Source organism: Emys orbicularis, chromosome 3 (assembly GCF_028017835.1).
Source record: "Emys orbicularis isolate rEmyOrb1 chromosome 3, rEmyOrb1.hap1, whole genome shotgun sequence".
Classification (NCBI taxonomy): domain Eukaryota; kingdom Metazoa; phylum Chordata; order Testudines; family Emydidae; genus Emys; species Emys orbicularis.
The window spans coordinates 124,089,797-124,106,215 of record NC_088685.1 but is presented as its reverse complement, the minus strand read 5'-3'; the positions used below and the strand labels follow the sequence as shown (position 1 = coordinate 124,106,215).

Below are 16,419 nucleotides of genomic sequence, written 5' to 3'. Positions count from 1 at the left end.
TTTTTGGTGAAATGAAAAATTTGAAAAAAAATTAATTTCATTTTGTTTCTTTGTGGGGAAGAAGGGTTGGTGGTGTTAAACTTTTTAAAAACAGAAATGATACAAAATTCTAAACAAAATCATTTCAAATAGAAAAATTGCCATTTTTGGAACAAAGGGACTAGACTTTTTCGGGTTTTTTTCCTTTTCCCCCTTTGGACAAAACAATTCAGCAAATTCGCCAAGAATTTGTGAAATGTTTCAGTCGACCCAAATATGCATTTTTCAGCAACAGAAAGTTTCATCCAAAAGATTTCACCCAACTCTAGTTGTCATGGCCCTAAGACAGTGGGTTATGAATGCTGCCAGGAGAGAAGACCTGGAGCTTTAAATAAAGGGGGGGGGGGGGAGGAGAGAGAGAACAAAAAACAGAGCTTTATTCATCTCTAGCTATGATGGATATGGAATTAAAAACAAAAACAAAAAAAACCCCACCACCCTTCCAGGCCACAAAATAAGGAAACAATCTACATCCAACCCATGGCAAAACTCTCCCCCTTTGGAGACTTTAGGAGATAACCAAAACCAGCAGGGCAATTTCCTGATTGCTATGAAAGGAAGACCCTGAACTTGGAATAAATCCAAAAAAGACTGTTCCAAGAACTGCCTTATACTTAAGGAATATTAAATTGCTCTTAACTGGAGAGGGCAGCTCTCTCCAACTTGCATGGCCAAAGTAGTCATGACAAGAAAAGTCATTTATAAGATGAAAGTATAGGGGAAAGGCTCAAAATCCAACCCATCTTGGAGGAAATCAAACATCAAGGTGATCAAGGCATCTTGCATAAGCTGGTTTTGTCTGAACGCTTTGGAGAGGGGAAAAAGTTGCCTATAACCCTGGTACGGAATTCGGAAGGGAATGAATATCTATTGGGTATTATGGTTCTAATGACTCAACTGATAACCAGGGCTGCTGGGGGTGTGGCAGCACCCCCCAGCTTGAAGTGGTTTCCATCATATACAGGGCTTACAGTTTGGTTCAATGGCTCTCAGCATCTCCACTATAAAAATTGTTCCAGCACCACTGCTGATAACCCATAAACTTAGCAAGAGACATAATAGGCAATAAGAAGGAGGTTCTATAAATACATTAAGAACAAGAAAAAAGCAAAGGAAAGTGTAGGTCCACTACTAAGTGACTAAGCAGAACAAATGGATGACACCAACAAGGCTGAGGTGTTTATTGTGAAAACTGAAGCAAAATAGGCATTAAAGGTTAATTATGACCAGATGCTAAACACAATTAACAGCAAGAGGGGAGGAATGCAAGCCAGAATAGGGAAAGAACAAGTTAAAGAACATTTAGATAAGTGACATGTATTTAAGTCAGAAGGTACTGACAAAATATCCATCCTAGGGTACTTAAGGAACTAGCTGAAGCAATCTTGGAAACTTTAGCATTTATCTTTGAGAACTCAAGGAGGATAGGTGAGATCCCAGAGGACTGGAGAAGAGTAAATATAGTATCTATTTTTTAAAATGGCAAAAAAGGAAGATCCAGGAAATTAGACATGTCAGCCTAGCTTTGACACCTGGAGCAATACTGGAACAAATTACCAAACAAATCAGTTTGTATTTACATAGAGGATAAAAGGGTTATACAGAATAGCCACATGGATTTGTCAAGAACAAATCACACCAAACCAACCTGATTTCCTTCTTTGACAGGATGACTGGCCCAGTAGATGGCAGAATAGCAATAGACATGACGTATCCTGATTTTAGTCACAATCCCACATGACATTTTCACAAGAAAACTAGGGAAACGTGGTCTAGATAAAATTTCTGAAAGGTAGGGGCACAACTGGTTGAAAGACCATACGCAGAAAGTAGTTATCAATGGTTCACTGTCAAGCTGGGAGGATGCATCTAGTGCGGTCCCACAGATGTTTGTCCTGAGTCTGGTACTATTCAATATTGTAATTAATGACTTGGACAATAAAGTGGAGAGTATGCTTATAAAACGTGAGGATTACAGCAAGCTGGGAGGGGTTGCAAACAGTTTAGAGGACAGGATTAGAATTCAAAATGACCTTGATAAACTGGAGAATTGGCTTGAAATCAAAAAGATTAAATTCAATAAAGACAGGAGTGAATAACTACACTTAGGAAGAAAAAAGTCAAATGCACAACTACAAAATGGGGAATAAGTGACTATATAGGAGTACTGCAGAAAAGGATCTGGGGGTCACAGTGGATCACAAATTGAACACGAGCCAAAAATGTGATGCAGTTGTGAAAAAGGCTAACATTCTGGGGTGTATTAGCAGGAGTGTCGTAAGTAAGACACAAGAGTTAATTATTCCACTCTACCTGGCACTGGTGAGGTCTCAGTTGGAGTACTGTCTCCAGTTTGGGGTAGCACATTTTGAGAAAGATGTGGACAAACTGGAGAGAGTTCAGGAGACCAAAAAAATTAAAAAAGGTTTAGAAAACATAACCTAGGAAGAAAGGTTAAATAAACTGCTCATGTTCAGTCTTGAGACAAGCAGACCAAGAGGGGACAGGATAACCATCTTGAAATATGTTTAAGGATTGTTATAAGAAGGAGGGTGATCAATTGTTCTCCATATCCACTAAAAGTAGGACAAGAAATAATGGGTTTAATCTGCAGCAAGGGAGATTTAAGCTACATATTTGGAACAAATTTCTAACTATAAGGATAGTTAAGGATAGTGAAATATTAGAAGCATTACCAAGGGAGGTTGTGGAATCCCCAGCATTGGAGGTTTTTAAGTACAGACTGGACAAATACCAGTCAGGGATGGCTTAGTTATACTTGGTGTTGCTTCAGTGCAAGGGGAATGGACTAGATGACTTCTTGAGGTCACTTCCAGCCCTGAATTTCTATGATTCTATCCACTAGGATCTGCTTTTCAGTCTCCAGCCTGCTAAGGAAAAGTATTTTTTTCTGAATTGCAATACAAGCCTGGGCTCAAAGAAGGGGGCAATCAAACGGAAAACTTGAGGTTATGCAGGTAGGAGTAGGAGGTTGGAGGGCCAAGATCTCAGAACTATGCTGTGGTGATGAGTGTGCCAAATACCTCCCACTTTAAAATAAACAAAAAAAAGCCAAGCACTTTTGAAAGACCCTTGGGATGATGCATATTTCAAGCTCCCTGCCCATCTGATGGAGAAAAAAAAATGTAAGATGAAAGTCCCTGGCTTGAACCTACATAGTTCATTCAGTTAGCAGAGAGATCTATTTAAGGAGTACCCCTGAACTGTAGGTTCTTAAAAATACTGATTGGGACAAATCTAGCATTTGTTGGGGGTGAATCCATTCTCTCTGATGAGCCAATTAGCAAGAATATTCACTGTTGATCTTGTCTCTGCCAGATGTACAACTTCGACAGCAAGAAGTAGTCACCTCTACCCAACAGTGAAGAATGCTGGCTTACAGACTAAAGGGAAGGAAAGCGAAGAGAAAGCTCTTCCTCTCCCCCCCCCAAGGAGTTTGAAAAAGAGAAGCTAATGTACAACCATCTTTTTAAAATTATGGAGAGGACCCATCAGACTGAAGTGATTTTTCTCCCATGCCCTCCAACACAAGGACATCCAGATCCAAGAAAGATGAGAGGAACGGGCTCAGAAGTGGTCTTAAGAATCCTGTGTCAGTCAGTTAAGAAGTCTGTAACTCGATTACAGCTTGGAAATTACTCTTGGGTATCTAGAACCAGGATCTAAATCTACCTGAGAACTTATGAAATGGTGGTACCTAAAAGGACTTAGATGAGGAGGCCAAGAGTTTTGAGGTTTGTCTGAAGGAAACGCTGTCTTAGGATCAGCAGTGTCTTTCAAAGGTCTAGTGCAGGCTATCTCCCTGAAAGGAGAGGGCTTAGATAGGAAGTCACCTATGAGTAGGCCAAAGAATTAGATTTTTACTGGTAAATGTCAGTAAACATCAATTTCACCAAACACACACAAATCATTTAAAAAAAAAAAATATTTCCATCAAAAATCAAAACTTACAGATCACCAAAGAAAGTAAAATGCTGCTTGAGAACTTAGTTTGATTTAAGGAAATTTACTTTGTATATTTTGACATGTGATGTTGACAATTTGTGTTTTGATGGTTATAAAGCTTTAACTTTTTGTATCTCAACATCTGCTCTCATTAAATAATTGTCTGACCACACCCACATAATTCCCTGCAACAGAGAAGATTTAAATCGATAAAAATCACGATTCTTAAAAATAAATATCAATATTATCCGTCGAAATGATAAAAAATAAAAATAGAGTTCAGCCAAGCCTACCTATCAGCCAGAATGACAACACTGCCTGCCATCTCCCAGGCCAGTACCTGAAGCAAGTCTCTGGCATCACATATAAGTTTGGTTAATTTTTCTAGTCATGCTGCACTGAACGTCCAGGTTTTGCACAGGTCTTGAATTCATAAGAAAGACCAAAAGGAAAGTGAGGAAGCCAGCAAGTAGAGGGAATACTTTTGGATGGGGAGAAAAAGAACAACTTGGAAACAAGCAACTGGTCACTGCCTACTAAGTGTAAGTAATAGAGAGGAATACATTGGTTCAGATTGTGGAATGAGGAGCAGACAAAAAAATCCTGGTCTACAATGGTGAAGGAAACCATACTACACTCATACTAGCTATGCCCACATTCAACACAATTGCTGCTAGACATATTTCAACCTTACTGCAGTTGACGTCTACAGCCTATAACAGAAGTAGAATGCTATTTATTTATCCTCAGTGGCCCATAATCCTTTAATCAGACATTTTGATTCCTGGCCGCATAAATCAAAGAGGTATATGTGACCAGTTGTTTATTACATAAACTTCATTTCCATATGCAATTGAAGGCAATTTAAGGGACGCATAATGTACTATCATTTCTGTAACAAATTCTCTTTAAAACAATTAAAAGGACAACATTATAATTAAAGAATAGAAAGCAGTTTTTAATAAAAACTCTTGAAGCAAACCTGCTTAATACTCAAGAGAGATGGTTCCCCAGCAGGCCTTTGTTCCAACCTTAACTTGAGACATTCATGGATAACATTGAGAAGTACTCGGCAAAGGACCAAGAATGCAGGTTCAAAAGATGGTAAATCCATAGATTTCAGCTCTTCCATTGATACAGTGCTGCATTTTTGCTCTGAGGAAAGTGAGGAATTTGACAACTGCACATAATCTGAACACAACATGGGATCTGGGAATTCTGAAAACTGTAACAAAAAATAAATAAAATAAGTATTGTAACAAGGATTTTAAATAATCTAATTTAAAGGATCAATTTTTAAAAATTGCATGCATGAAAAAAGAAATTGCTTTTAAGAGCCAAGCTATTAATCTACTGTGATCTAATATACTGGAAAGTGTGCAATGCTATGATTTCAAATTAAGGTGTTTTTTTTAAAAGCTAAAATCCTATTCCCTCATAAAACTGCCAGATTGAGGACAAATAATTTAACAACAGGCATGGACACTTGAGAATGAACAATCCAATCTTAATTTATTTCTAAAATTAGAAAATGATTAAACTATCCAATGAAGTAGAAGATTCTCTGTACAGAAAGAAAACTGGATTGCACGTGAGAGCCTGGAATAGTGTTAAACCTAACACGACACTGGAACAGCTATTCAGATCATCCTAGGATACTTAAAGGTAATTTCAAGATTTAAGCTTTTTCAAAAAATGTTCAAGTGTCTTATACTAATGGAGTAATTCTGGAAAAGCAAGGTGATTCTGGGCTATGTCAAGCTGTGTGTTATATGAGTATGGTAGCATTACCGTATTTCCTCCAACTGTTCTATTAGAAATAGCACAGTGGGGAAAGTGCACAAAGCAACAAATAGGAGTCATCACACAGCTAACCTCCTCCCCCCCCCCCCGAAAAAAAACCCCCCACCAACCCTTGAAAATGTCCTCCTGCAAGGGTTTGTCAAACTTTGTTATGTTTCTTAAAGCTGGATTGCGGTTAAAACAAGTAATACAAAATACTAAGTATAGCTAGTATGTTTTTGAATTAAGGAAGTTAAACTTATATTTAACATTTAAAGCTGATTGCATTCAGAGATATTTTCAATGATTTTATCTAAGCTATAACTGTACCCAAATGTAATATGCGTTTCAGGCACAGTTGCACATGCAAGCTCAGTGGGTGATAGCAATTTAGAAATTTGTCCTTTAACATGCGTGCAGTGCTCACTAATGTTCCTGGGAGTTGTGCATTATACAAGGACAAAATTTGTCCCTAAGCTCTTTAAGGTTTATTATGGTCTAATCCAGTTCTTATATTGCACCCATTACTGTGATATTTGAACACCGTCCACTGATGCATTAAGAGATGTGACTAGCATCTGTCACATGTGGTTCTCTCCTTTTTCTTCAGGGCCAGATGCATACAACATTGGATTAAAGTGAAAGGTAAATAGATTAAGAATAGAAAGTAGATCAAATGATCAAGTACAGTCATGAAAATTAAAAACTTTAAATATGCTAACTATTTTTAGGCTCACCAGCTAATAGAAAACTTGTTTATTCCTTTACACCCACATTCACATTTTTGACATTTTGTTCCTACTGCATCAGGCAAGCTCTGCTTTCCCAGAACAGTCATACAGAATTATTTTGCCTGACAAAGTTAGGCAATGTACTTTTCCAGCAACGTACAGTGTTCATTGCTTTTTAGCAATGGCACAAAACTAGTTGGCAGGCATAGATTCTAAAGGAACTTTAAAAAGCACTAGCCTACTATTTGATAGAAAGTTCTTTGAATTTGACCAGATTAGTCACCTTAAAGACAAAAAAGGGCTGATATGGGCTTCTTTGCATTATACACATTTTATAATTAGTAAAACTAATTCCTGTGCATATAATAGGGTAGTATGGCGATTCCTTACACGGAGTTTCCACCAACCCATGAAAAACAATATGAATAGAGAGGGATTTCTGTGTTCCAACAATCTATCCATTCCAAACTGAAACTTCAATTCCTGCCCTCTCCCCCCCCCCCCCCTTCAAGGTTTATGTCCCAGTCATCACCCTCATTTCCTCTCTAGGATGACCAGATGAAATCACCTTTACAGCTAATCAACTGTTTCTCAAGTGAACCAGCAGCTTTAAAAAGCATGAACCCCTTCTCCTCCGCCCAAAAGGTGGAATACACTGGATAAAATCCTGGCCCCACTGAAGTTAGGGAGTTTTGCCATTGACTTCAATGAGATAAGGATTTCACCCACTGTCTCCACAGAACTCTCAGTCTCTGCTGGGACAAAAATCAAGAGACCAAGATGAATTAATCAGCATGTACCTGTGATACAAAGTGTGTAACATTTCTGCTTATATATGTATAAAATTTCATGTTAAAAAAAAAAAATCAATGATTTATTTCAACACTACTCCTGTGCAACCCTGCGACTAGTTGGTCTGCTACTGAAGTAATTAATCTTTTCAAAAGAAATCTCACTACACCTTCCTTTTACCTAATTCAACTTTTTTAAAATTAATCTATTTTCTGGGGCTTTAATGGAACCATAACAATAGCAGTCAAAGCTTTTTAAAAGGGACTTTTTCATTAGCAATAAGCCATATGAAAATTAGTAAGGATGAATTTTACTGCTAATGTGCAAACATTTGAAGGTTCATGTCTTCGTTTTAATATAAATACAGTTTTTTCAAAAACACTTTTGCCAACAATGTGTTTTAAGAGCTGTATTAGTAACAAAAATAACCTAATGAAATTTAAATTCTCAACTTGGAATATAGCTAATGAGAATATAGATTTTAGTATTTGTTCAGTAAATTTTTAAAAGAATCTTTCAAACAACCCAAGACTTCTCATAATACTGGGGAATTATTTCTAGGAATACAGGATTAAAATACAAAATAACTAAAAATGGTATTTCATTTTCTAACACTGGAGATAATACAGCAAGACTTTCAAATATAGGGCATATATTATTAGACACCTAAATCCCTATTAAGCTACTTAATAAGATGCCTGATTTTCAGAAGTTCGGAGTAGCCACAAATCATTCTCTGTAGACATTTTTCCAGCACCTCTGAAATATTACACCATTTGTTTAGGTGCCAAAATATGGCTCTCTTAGTAAAATTTACAAAAGTGCCTAAACTCTCACAAGCCTTAGTTCCATATCCAATACAAGTTAGGCAACTAAATACACCCAGATTTTAAAAAGTAAGGCACCTAACTCTTATTGAAAGTGGGACTTAAGTCACTAGGGGTATGACTACACTGCAATTAAAGCCTGGCATCTGGCCTGGGTCAGCTGACTCGAGCTCACAGGACTTGGGCTGCGGGGCTCTAAAAACAGCAGTGTAGAGGTCTAGGCTCAGGCTGGAGCCCGTGCTCTGGGACCTCACAATGGAGGAGGGTCCCAGGGCCCAAGCTCCCCCAAGCCCAGATGTCAACACTGACGATTTTAGAGCCTGCAGCCTGAGCCCCTCAAGCCTAAGTCAGCTGACACGGGCCAGATACCAGTGTATAATTGCCATGTAAGCATACCCCAAAGCACTTTTGAAAATTTTACTCCAGGTCTCTAATTTTGAAATAGACATTTGAAAATGTTGGCCCTGGTCCTACATGACTTTAATACAGATGAAGCCTTTCATCTGCATAGATCTCATTGTAGTACCGGGTCATAAGTGTGATGAATATCTAACCTCAGTTTCATACTATATATAAACATTTGTATTCAAATTAATTTTTCCTGAGTTTTTAGATATTAATGTTTAAATTACATAAACAATTCATTTTCAAAATAGAGTTCAGGAACCAGAATTTTTTTTTTTTTAAATCAAAGCTAGTTTTTAAATAGCCACTGCAGTAAAAATTTCTTCACATTTTGTAAAATGTACATGTGTATACTCAAGCACACAGCCAACATATAAAAATTCTTTAACAGAAGTAACACAAAGATTTATAATGAAACACCAATGATCTCAATTATTATAACAAAAATGTCATCCTGATTTACAATAAGCCTCACCAACCCACAAAAGTAAACTGTAACAGATACAACTATATAATAGGTAATATTTCCAGAAGGAAAAGAAAACAATGTAAGGACATTTGCATAATCACTGCAAGACTTTAAAGTTATACATTACATACACATATGTAATAGAACTACTTTTGCAAGCCTTATCTGAAAACAATGTACTACAAGTAGGATAGTTTTGTTATAACAACAAGTGTTCTTGTAGATTAGCAGTGCTGTCATTGTCTCTAACAACTAGTCTACAAGGGGAAATTATTGTGGAATAAACTTGGGTGTGAATTTAAAGCACACTAGCTACTCTGCACGAACTCCCCCTGTGGACAGTTTTACGGCAGACTAGGAATGCCTTTGTGCTCATTAGCTTAATACACATTCAAAGTGTATTAAGCTAATGTGCACAAAGGCACTTCTAGTGCACAATAAGAGTGTCCACATAGGGAGTTAGTGCAGAGCAGCTTGTGCGCACCAGCTACACTATGATTTTTCCGCTGTGTAGACAAGCCCCCAGACTGAGAAGCCAATATCACAAATCTTCATCCAATATATAAAATTGTGCATTAGTCTAAATTTTACTTTTGTGTTTTCAGTACAAAAAATATCAGTGAAACGTCATGATTTTAATACTTTTACAGGAAACTAATAAAACGATAAACACAAAAATGGAAGTGAAATGCACCCGCCACAATGGCAGCCCTAATCAGCATTTGAAGAAGTGTTCTTAAGATCAGGACAAACCTAGAAAAAACAAAGTCTGCCAACACTGGGTAAAATTTTCAAAAAGTGCTTAAGTTACAGTAATTTAGGAGCCTAAGTCCTATTTTCAAAAGCACTTAAGTCCCCACTGGGACTTAGGCACCTACGGCATTCACGAATTTTTAAAAATTGTACCTATTATGGTTTGATTCTCAACGCAAGTACATTTGTACACTAACATGATATATACATACAAGGATTAAATAAAGTGTAAGAAAAAACAAAATTAGCAATGAAATATATAATTACATAATGTTTCCTCTATAAATTGTTTTGGGGAAGGGAAAAGTGGAAATATTATTTAATGTATATGGTCTGCAGTAAAAAAAACAAACAAACAAAAAACCCTGCAGAATTGATAAGCTATTTACAATAAACAGAACCTCAGAGTTGCATACCTACACTTACAAAAAAGGAAATTATACCTTAATGTTAACTTGAATTTTTTTTTTGAAGGGGACTTTTAAAAATTGCCGTTTCTAATAGACTCTAAAAGTTAACCCTTTTAATAGCAGTCCCTGAATTTTTTAAGTAATATTTTTTTTAATTATAAAAATTATATTGTTATTCCCTTTTGAAATCTACAAGAGTTTTTTCAGCAAAGGGGAATGGGATTGACTAACAAAGGGAAACAGTGAAAATGACTATATTCAGAGTACTGTCAAATGCAAAAAGTACGCAAACAGAAAAATATATTTGCTGTATTCTTTTAGTTAGCTGTAAGCTATTACTACTGTAGGTAAAGCATTTCAGAGAAATGTGATTTCCAATTTGACAATATCCCATTATTTTTTGGGCGAGCACAGGAAGTTTACAAATGTTTCAATAGTCCAAAAATGATGGAACAGCTTAGTGAAAATGAGCCCCACTGAGTGCTCTGAGGTCATAAAGGTGCTCTCAACTATTCTACAAAAAGATTAATGATCAGTGGGTCTTAGAAGTACTCCTCTGCTTGAGTCTCAGAATGTTTAATCACAGGGACCAGCAAGGGTTCTGCAAACTATTGGTGGTTCACAAGCTGTAGTTTGAGAACCATTGCTCTAGAAAGGCATGCAGCTGTATTTGAACAGATAAACAGGAAAAAAAAATATGCAAAGGCATTCCTTCAGACCTTGGAATTATTTTTCATTTCTATTCACTTTTAAAGTATGCTCTACGTATCGGGCCAAACTGTCATACATCGATTCAATTTTTTTTAACCTATAAAAATGTGAATGCACATTTGTTCCCTAACACAGAATGGCACACACACATCAGCATGTACATGAACTAACTTTTTGCACATGCATATGCTTCAGAAATGCACAAACATTCTCATACAAAATCTTGGAAAACATAAGCAGAAGCCAGTTTGAAGCTGGCTGCAACTTCAGCCAATAGTTTCAATGTATTTTCTGTAGAGAACAAAATGATCTCAAGATCAACAGTAGTCGTACTAGCATGGTTCTTCACACCGTCAAGTTACTTATAAATGTGAACTTATTAATCCTCAAAAACCCTTTGTGAGATACATAAATGTTATCCTTTTACAAATAGGAAAACAGAACCAAGAGGATCCAGCAACATGTCCAAGAGCACAGAGGGAATTCATATCAGAGCTGGGATTAGAATGCAGAAGGATCCCTGGGTCCCAGAACTAGTCCTGCCACTAAAGAATGCTACCTCATGATGGAAGAAAAAACCCTGACTACTAGTATTGCTAAATACATATTGTCTAAAACGTATGTAACACTGCTTATGTCGTGATTATTGAGCTTATGGTAAGAAATGTTATTTTTGTTCCAAAATACAAAGATATAATAAACAAATTCCATAAATTACCTATGTTTATTGCAGTATTAAGTGTCAGGAGAGTTAGCAATTCATGAAGCTACGTAACTAGTTTACTGGAAAGGATTTCTCCATGGAAAATTGTTGTTTCTATCAAAACACTATTAAGATTATATAATCAATCACTCAACTAAGGAAATACTTTTGCCATGTTGAATAGCAACTTAATTACATGATCAGATGCCATTTCTAATATATAATACAATAGCCTCCTTTTTCTTCTTAAAGTTATATACAAACATAGCATCTTGCAAGATTATTTCCATTCATGTACACTTACACTATTATCATGGTCATAACGGTTCACAGCATCATTAAAAAGAAAGAAAATTATATAGAACATTTTAAGTTTAGTCAGCAGCTGGTATTATGCAATTTCTTTTCAACTGCTAACAGATTTTCTTAGGTGAAGTTCGTGGATAAAGCGGTTAACACTGAAGTGACCACGATGCCTTAAGTTTTTTTCACTATTGCTCAGTGTTATACTAAATTTGTAGTATGTTGTGTAAGAACTGTTTACTGTGTAGTTAGGATTAGATGAAGTGAAGCATTTGCATATATTGTCCTTACATGTGCAGTGTGCTGAAATCTACATCTAGAAAAATAGACAGTAAACCCTAAATGGCATTGTGACTTAATTCACCTCTGAAGACCTGAATTCAGGTCCTGTTTGGGCTACAAATTCTAGCCATAAAAACTTCAGAAGTCCATACCTAATTATCCTGGACCTTAATTACTGCATGACATTTCAACCAGTATACTCAGTTTATTGTATCAGAGGGGTAGCCATGTTACTCTGGATCTGTAAAAAGCAACAGAGAATCCTGTGGCACCTTTAAGACTAACAGATGTATTGGAGCATAAGCTTTCGTGGGTGAATACCCACTTCGTCAAACGCATGTAATGGAAATTTCCAGAGGCAGGTATAAATATGCAGGCAAGAATCAGTCTGGAGATAACGAGGTTAGTTCAATCAGGGAGGGTGAGGTCCTCTGCTAGCAGTTGAGGTGTGAACACCAAGGGAGGAGAAACTGCTTTTGTAGTTGGCTAGCCATTCACAGTCTTTGTTTAATCCTGATCTGATGGTGTCAAATTTGCAAATGAACTGAAGCTCAGCAGTTTCTCTTTGGAATCTGGTCCTGAAGTTTTTTTGCTGTAAGATGGCTACCTTTACATCTGCTATTGTGTGGCCAGGAAGGTTGAAGTGTTCTCCTACAGGTTTTTGTATATTGCCATTCCTCGCCCCCAGACAACCCGCCAACCTTAAGCATATTCTCACCAGCAACCACACACCGCACCATAACAACTCTAACTCAGGAACCAATCCATGCAACAAACCTCGATGCCAACTCTGCCCACATATCTACACCAGCAACACCATCACAGAACCTAACCAGATCAGCTACAACATCACCGGTTCATTCACCTGCATGTCCACCAATGTTATACATGCCATCATGTGCCAGCAATGCCCCTCTGCTATGTACATTGGCCAAACTGGACAGTCACTACATAAAAGGATAAATGGACACAAGTCAGATATCAGGAATGGCAATATATAAAAACCTGTAGGAGAACACTTCAACCTCCCTGGCCACACAATAGCAGATGTAAAGGTAGCCATCTTACAGCAAAAAAACTTCAGGACCAGACTCCAAAGAGAAACTGCTGAGCTTCAGTTCATTTGCAAATTTGACACCATCAGATCAGGATTAAACAAAGACTGAATGGTTAGCCAACTACAAAAGCAGTTTCTCCTCCCTTGGTGTTCACACCTCAACTGCTAGCAGAGGACCTCACCCTCCCTGATTGAATTAACCTCGTTATCTCCAGACTGATTCTTGCCTGCATATTTATACCTGCCTCTGGAAATTTCCATTACATGCGTTTGACGAAGTGGGTATTCACCCACGAAAGCTTATGCTCCAATACATCCGTTAGTTTTACAGGTGCCACAGGACTCTCTGTTACTCAGTTTATTGTTTCCATCATCACTTTCCATTTAATTCACTCATAATTTTCTTTATTTAGTGTATTATAACCTGAAACAAAAAATGAAAACAAATAAGAGTCAGTGGAAAAATTTAATGGACTTAAGCCACTTTCTTTCATAGATTTTAAGGTTAGACGAGACCATTAGATCATCTACTCTGACTGCCTGTATATCAAAGGCCATAGAATTTAATCCCATATTGAGGTCTATAGCTTGTGCATGGCAAAATCACAGTTTCCAGAAAGGCATCCAGTCATTATTTAAAGACAAGAGGTAGAGAAGCCACCATTTGCCCCTTGGTCGTACGTTCAAATGTTTAATCACCCTCACTGTTCAAAATCAACAAGGAGTCCGGTGGCACCTTAAAGACTAACAGATTTATTTGGGCATAAGCTTTCGTGGATAAAAAAAACTTTTTCTTCAGTCTTTGAGGTACCACCGGACTCCTTGTTGGTTTTGTGGATACAGACTAACACAGCTACCCCCTGATACTGTTCAAAATGTGTGCCTTTCTTTCTAATTGAACTTGTCTAGCTTTAACTTCCAACCATCAGAACTTTACCAAACAATAATGGTGCTTATAGTAAATATAGTTTATGCTACATGTAAGGTTCATTCTTACTTTTGCTGAGGTCAACAGAAAAATTTCTTAATTTCATTGGTAGCTGGAATAGGCTCTTAATAGTAGTGCATCTCCTTTCTCTCAGAAAATTAAAAGGATTAACTCATTAATATAAAGTTATCTCAAACAAATATGGCAATTAGAATGAGCTACTGATTCTTGGAATTTACCAATCATTACTACCACTTTACATAATAAGAGTGAGACACTTTATAAATCAAATTGCAACACCTGAGAAAACACCTGTTTCTAATCAGAAGAGATTACATATCAAAGGTAAGAAACAGGTGGGTCCAGAATGAGATTTTATTTTTATTTTTAAAAAGGAGAAAAATGTAAGTCAGAAAACTGGTTTGTCAGGGAAAAATAACTGATGCTTTCCAAGCTCTTGATTCAATTGTGGTAGGTAACATTTGAAACAATACTGAGGGGGGTGGAGAGTCGAGTGAATCTACAGTATTCCCATTTATGCCAGCAAGGAACCTACCTCCAGCTGGTGATCACCCTTTACCAATGCCATACGGGCCCTTTGCAAGGAACCATGCATTAGCTTGTGAAGTCTTAAAATTAGCTTCCTCAACCCCATTTGCTTCAGTGCTTTGTCTACAAATGGCCTGTAAATAGAGGTCAAACAGTGTCTGCTGCAGCCTGCCTCGGCACTGCACTCTGGAATAACCCAACAGGCCAAGTCATCCTCTGATTCAAGCCTGTCAAGCTTCCTTGAAAAATGGTCCTGTAGCTGAAAGTCAAAATTTGGCTTATTGGTAAAATTGTTCTTGATGGCTTGTCTGAGTTCTTCAACGTTCTCCTCAGAGATTTGTTCTTCATCTTCACTTTCCTCTATGCATGTTCCGGAGGATTCTTTTACTTCCGCTTCCCTACCATCTTCCTCATCCTCTGGATCATTGTCCTTGGACGGTTGAGGAGAAGGAATTTCAAACACTGGCCAGCCAATGTCAGACAGATTCTTGATGCCCAAAACAGTTCCCATAATCCTTAGTTTCTGGTTTAAGTCTTTTGTAATGTTTAACCACAGACAGAGTGCCTGCACCCTATCTTGGAAGTCCTTTGCAGCATACTTTTCATAGTCCTTTTGAAGGGCCTGCAGAGATGGATAAAGTGCTTCTACATACTCTAGCAGCTCCATTATCCTCTTTACTTGCTCAAAGGAGACCCGCTGACGATGGAGGTGTTCATAGTAACTTGTGTAACCCACAGCACTAGTTCCATGGGCTGCTTTGCAATGTCCTTCTCCTGAAGTACCATTGAAACTGGCTCCATTTCTTACACAGGAGAAGCTTTCATACTTCACTTTGAAGGTGAGGATTTCATTAATAATATCTGGGATGGCTTGACGGGCTGTATACAGATAGAAATCTTGGTCATTAATGCTCCGGCCTGCATGCCAAGCTTGCAGCTCAAGCCAGATCAGTTCATTGGATCGATTCAACCAGACAGAGGAGGTGTTTTCCTGTCCTCTCTGTTGTTCCCTGTCCTTTTTCTTTGAGACTGAGGTAAGCTTTAACAAAAGCCGCAAGGTTTCAAAAAATTTTAAGCGGTCTGCTGGGCAATCAGTCCTAGAAGTCTGGCGTGCAGTTCTGGCTATAGGCATGGGCACAGAGACTGGAAGCTTAGCATTGCTACAGCCAAGGCTGAGGTAAGGCTTATTGAGATCAACATCTGGAATTGATTTTTTTGGCAAGGACCCAGCAACTGAGTCTAACATGAATGAGCACTGCACATTTTTCTTGAGATCTCGTTCTGTTGTCCTAAGGGTGGCTCGGATCTTTTTCCCGTGCTTATAGCTGTGCTCTTCCACATTGTCAGTGGTTTTGCCATTGTCTTTTTGTGGAGGCTGATTTGGTGCACTCATCTTTTCTGTAAAAGAAATTGAAAAAGAATTTGACTACAGCAACATGAGGACCTTTTTTAAAGAACGCTGCTCCTTAACTACACTTCATGAGTCTTATTTTATTTGTACTTTCTATCCAGCCAAGCTTCCAAATTCTATTGTATTTCTATCATATGCTAAAATAGATAGATAGAAAACAGTTCCATAATTAAAAGTAATATTTTCATTTTGATTTTATAAGTTTAGGTAGCATTTCCTTATTATTTACAGAATGCCATAACCTCCGCTAATATAATTTATACTGTACTGTATTTGTAATGTGTATCATGTATCATCATAG

The 16,419-nt window shown here is 37.5% G+C and overlaps 1 protein-coding gene across 1 annotated transcript in view; it reads right to left on the bottom strand.

The window, feature by feature from the left end:
• Positions 1–16,419, bottom strand: part of MAP3K4 (mitogen-activated protein kinase kinase kinase 4) — a 207,067-nt gene that overhangs the window by 78,570 nt on the left and 112,078 nt on the right. Inside the window, exons 6-7 of the mRNA XM_065401448.1 lie at positions 14,715–16,105; positions 4,988–5,230 (exon numbers count right to left, since the gene is read on the bottom strand). Of these exons, the coding sequence (XP_065257520.1) occupies positions 4,988–5,230; positions 14,715–16,105 (1,634 nt within the window). The remainder of the gene's footprint in view (positions 1–4,987; positions 5,231–14,714; positions 16,106–16,419) is intronic.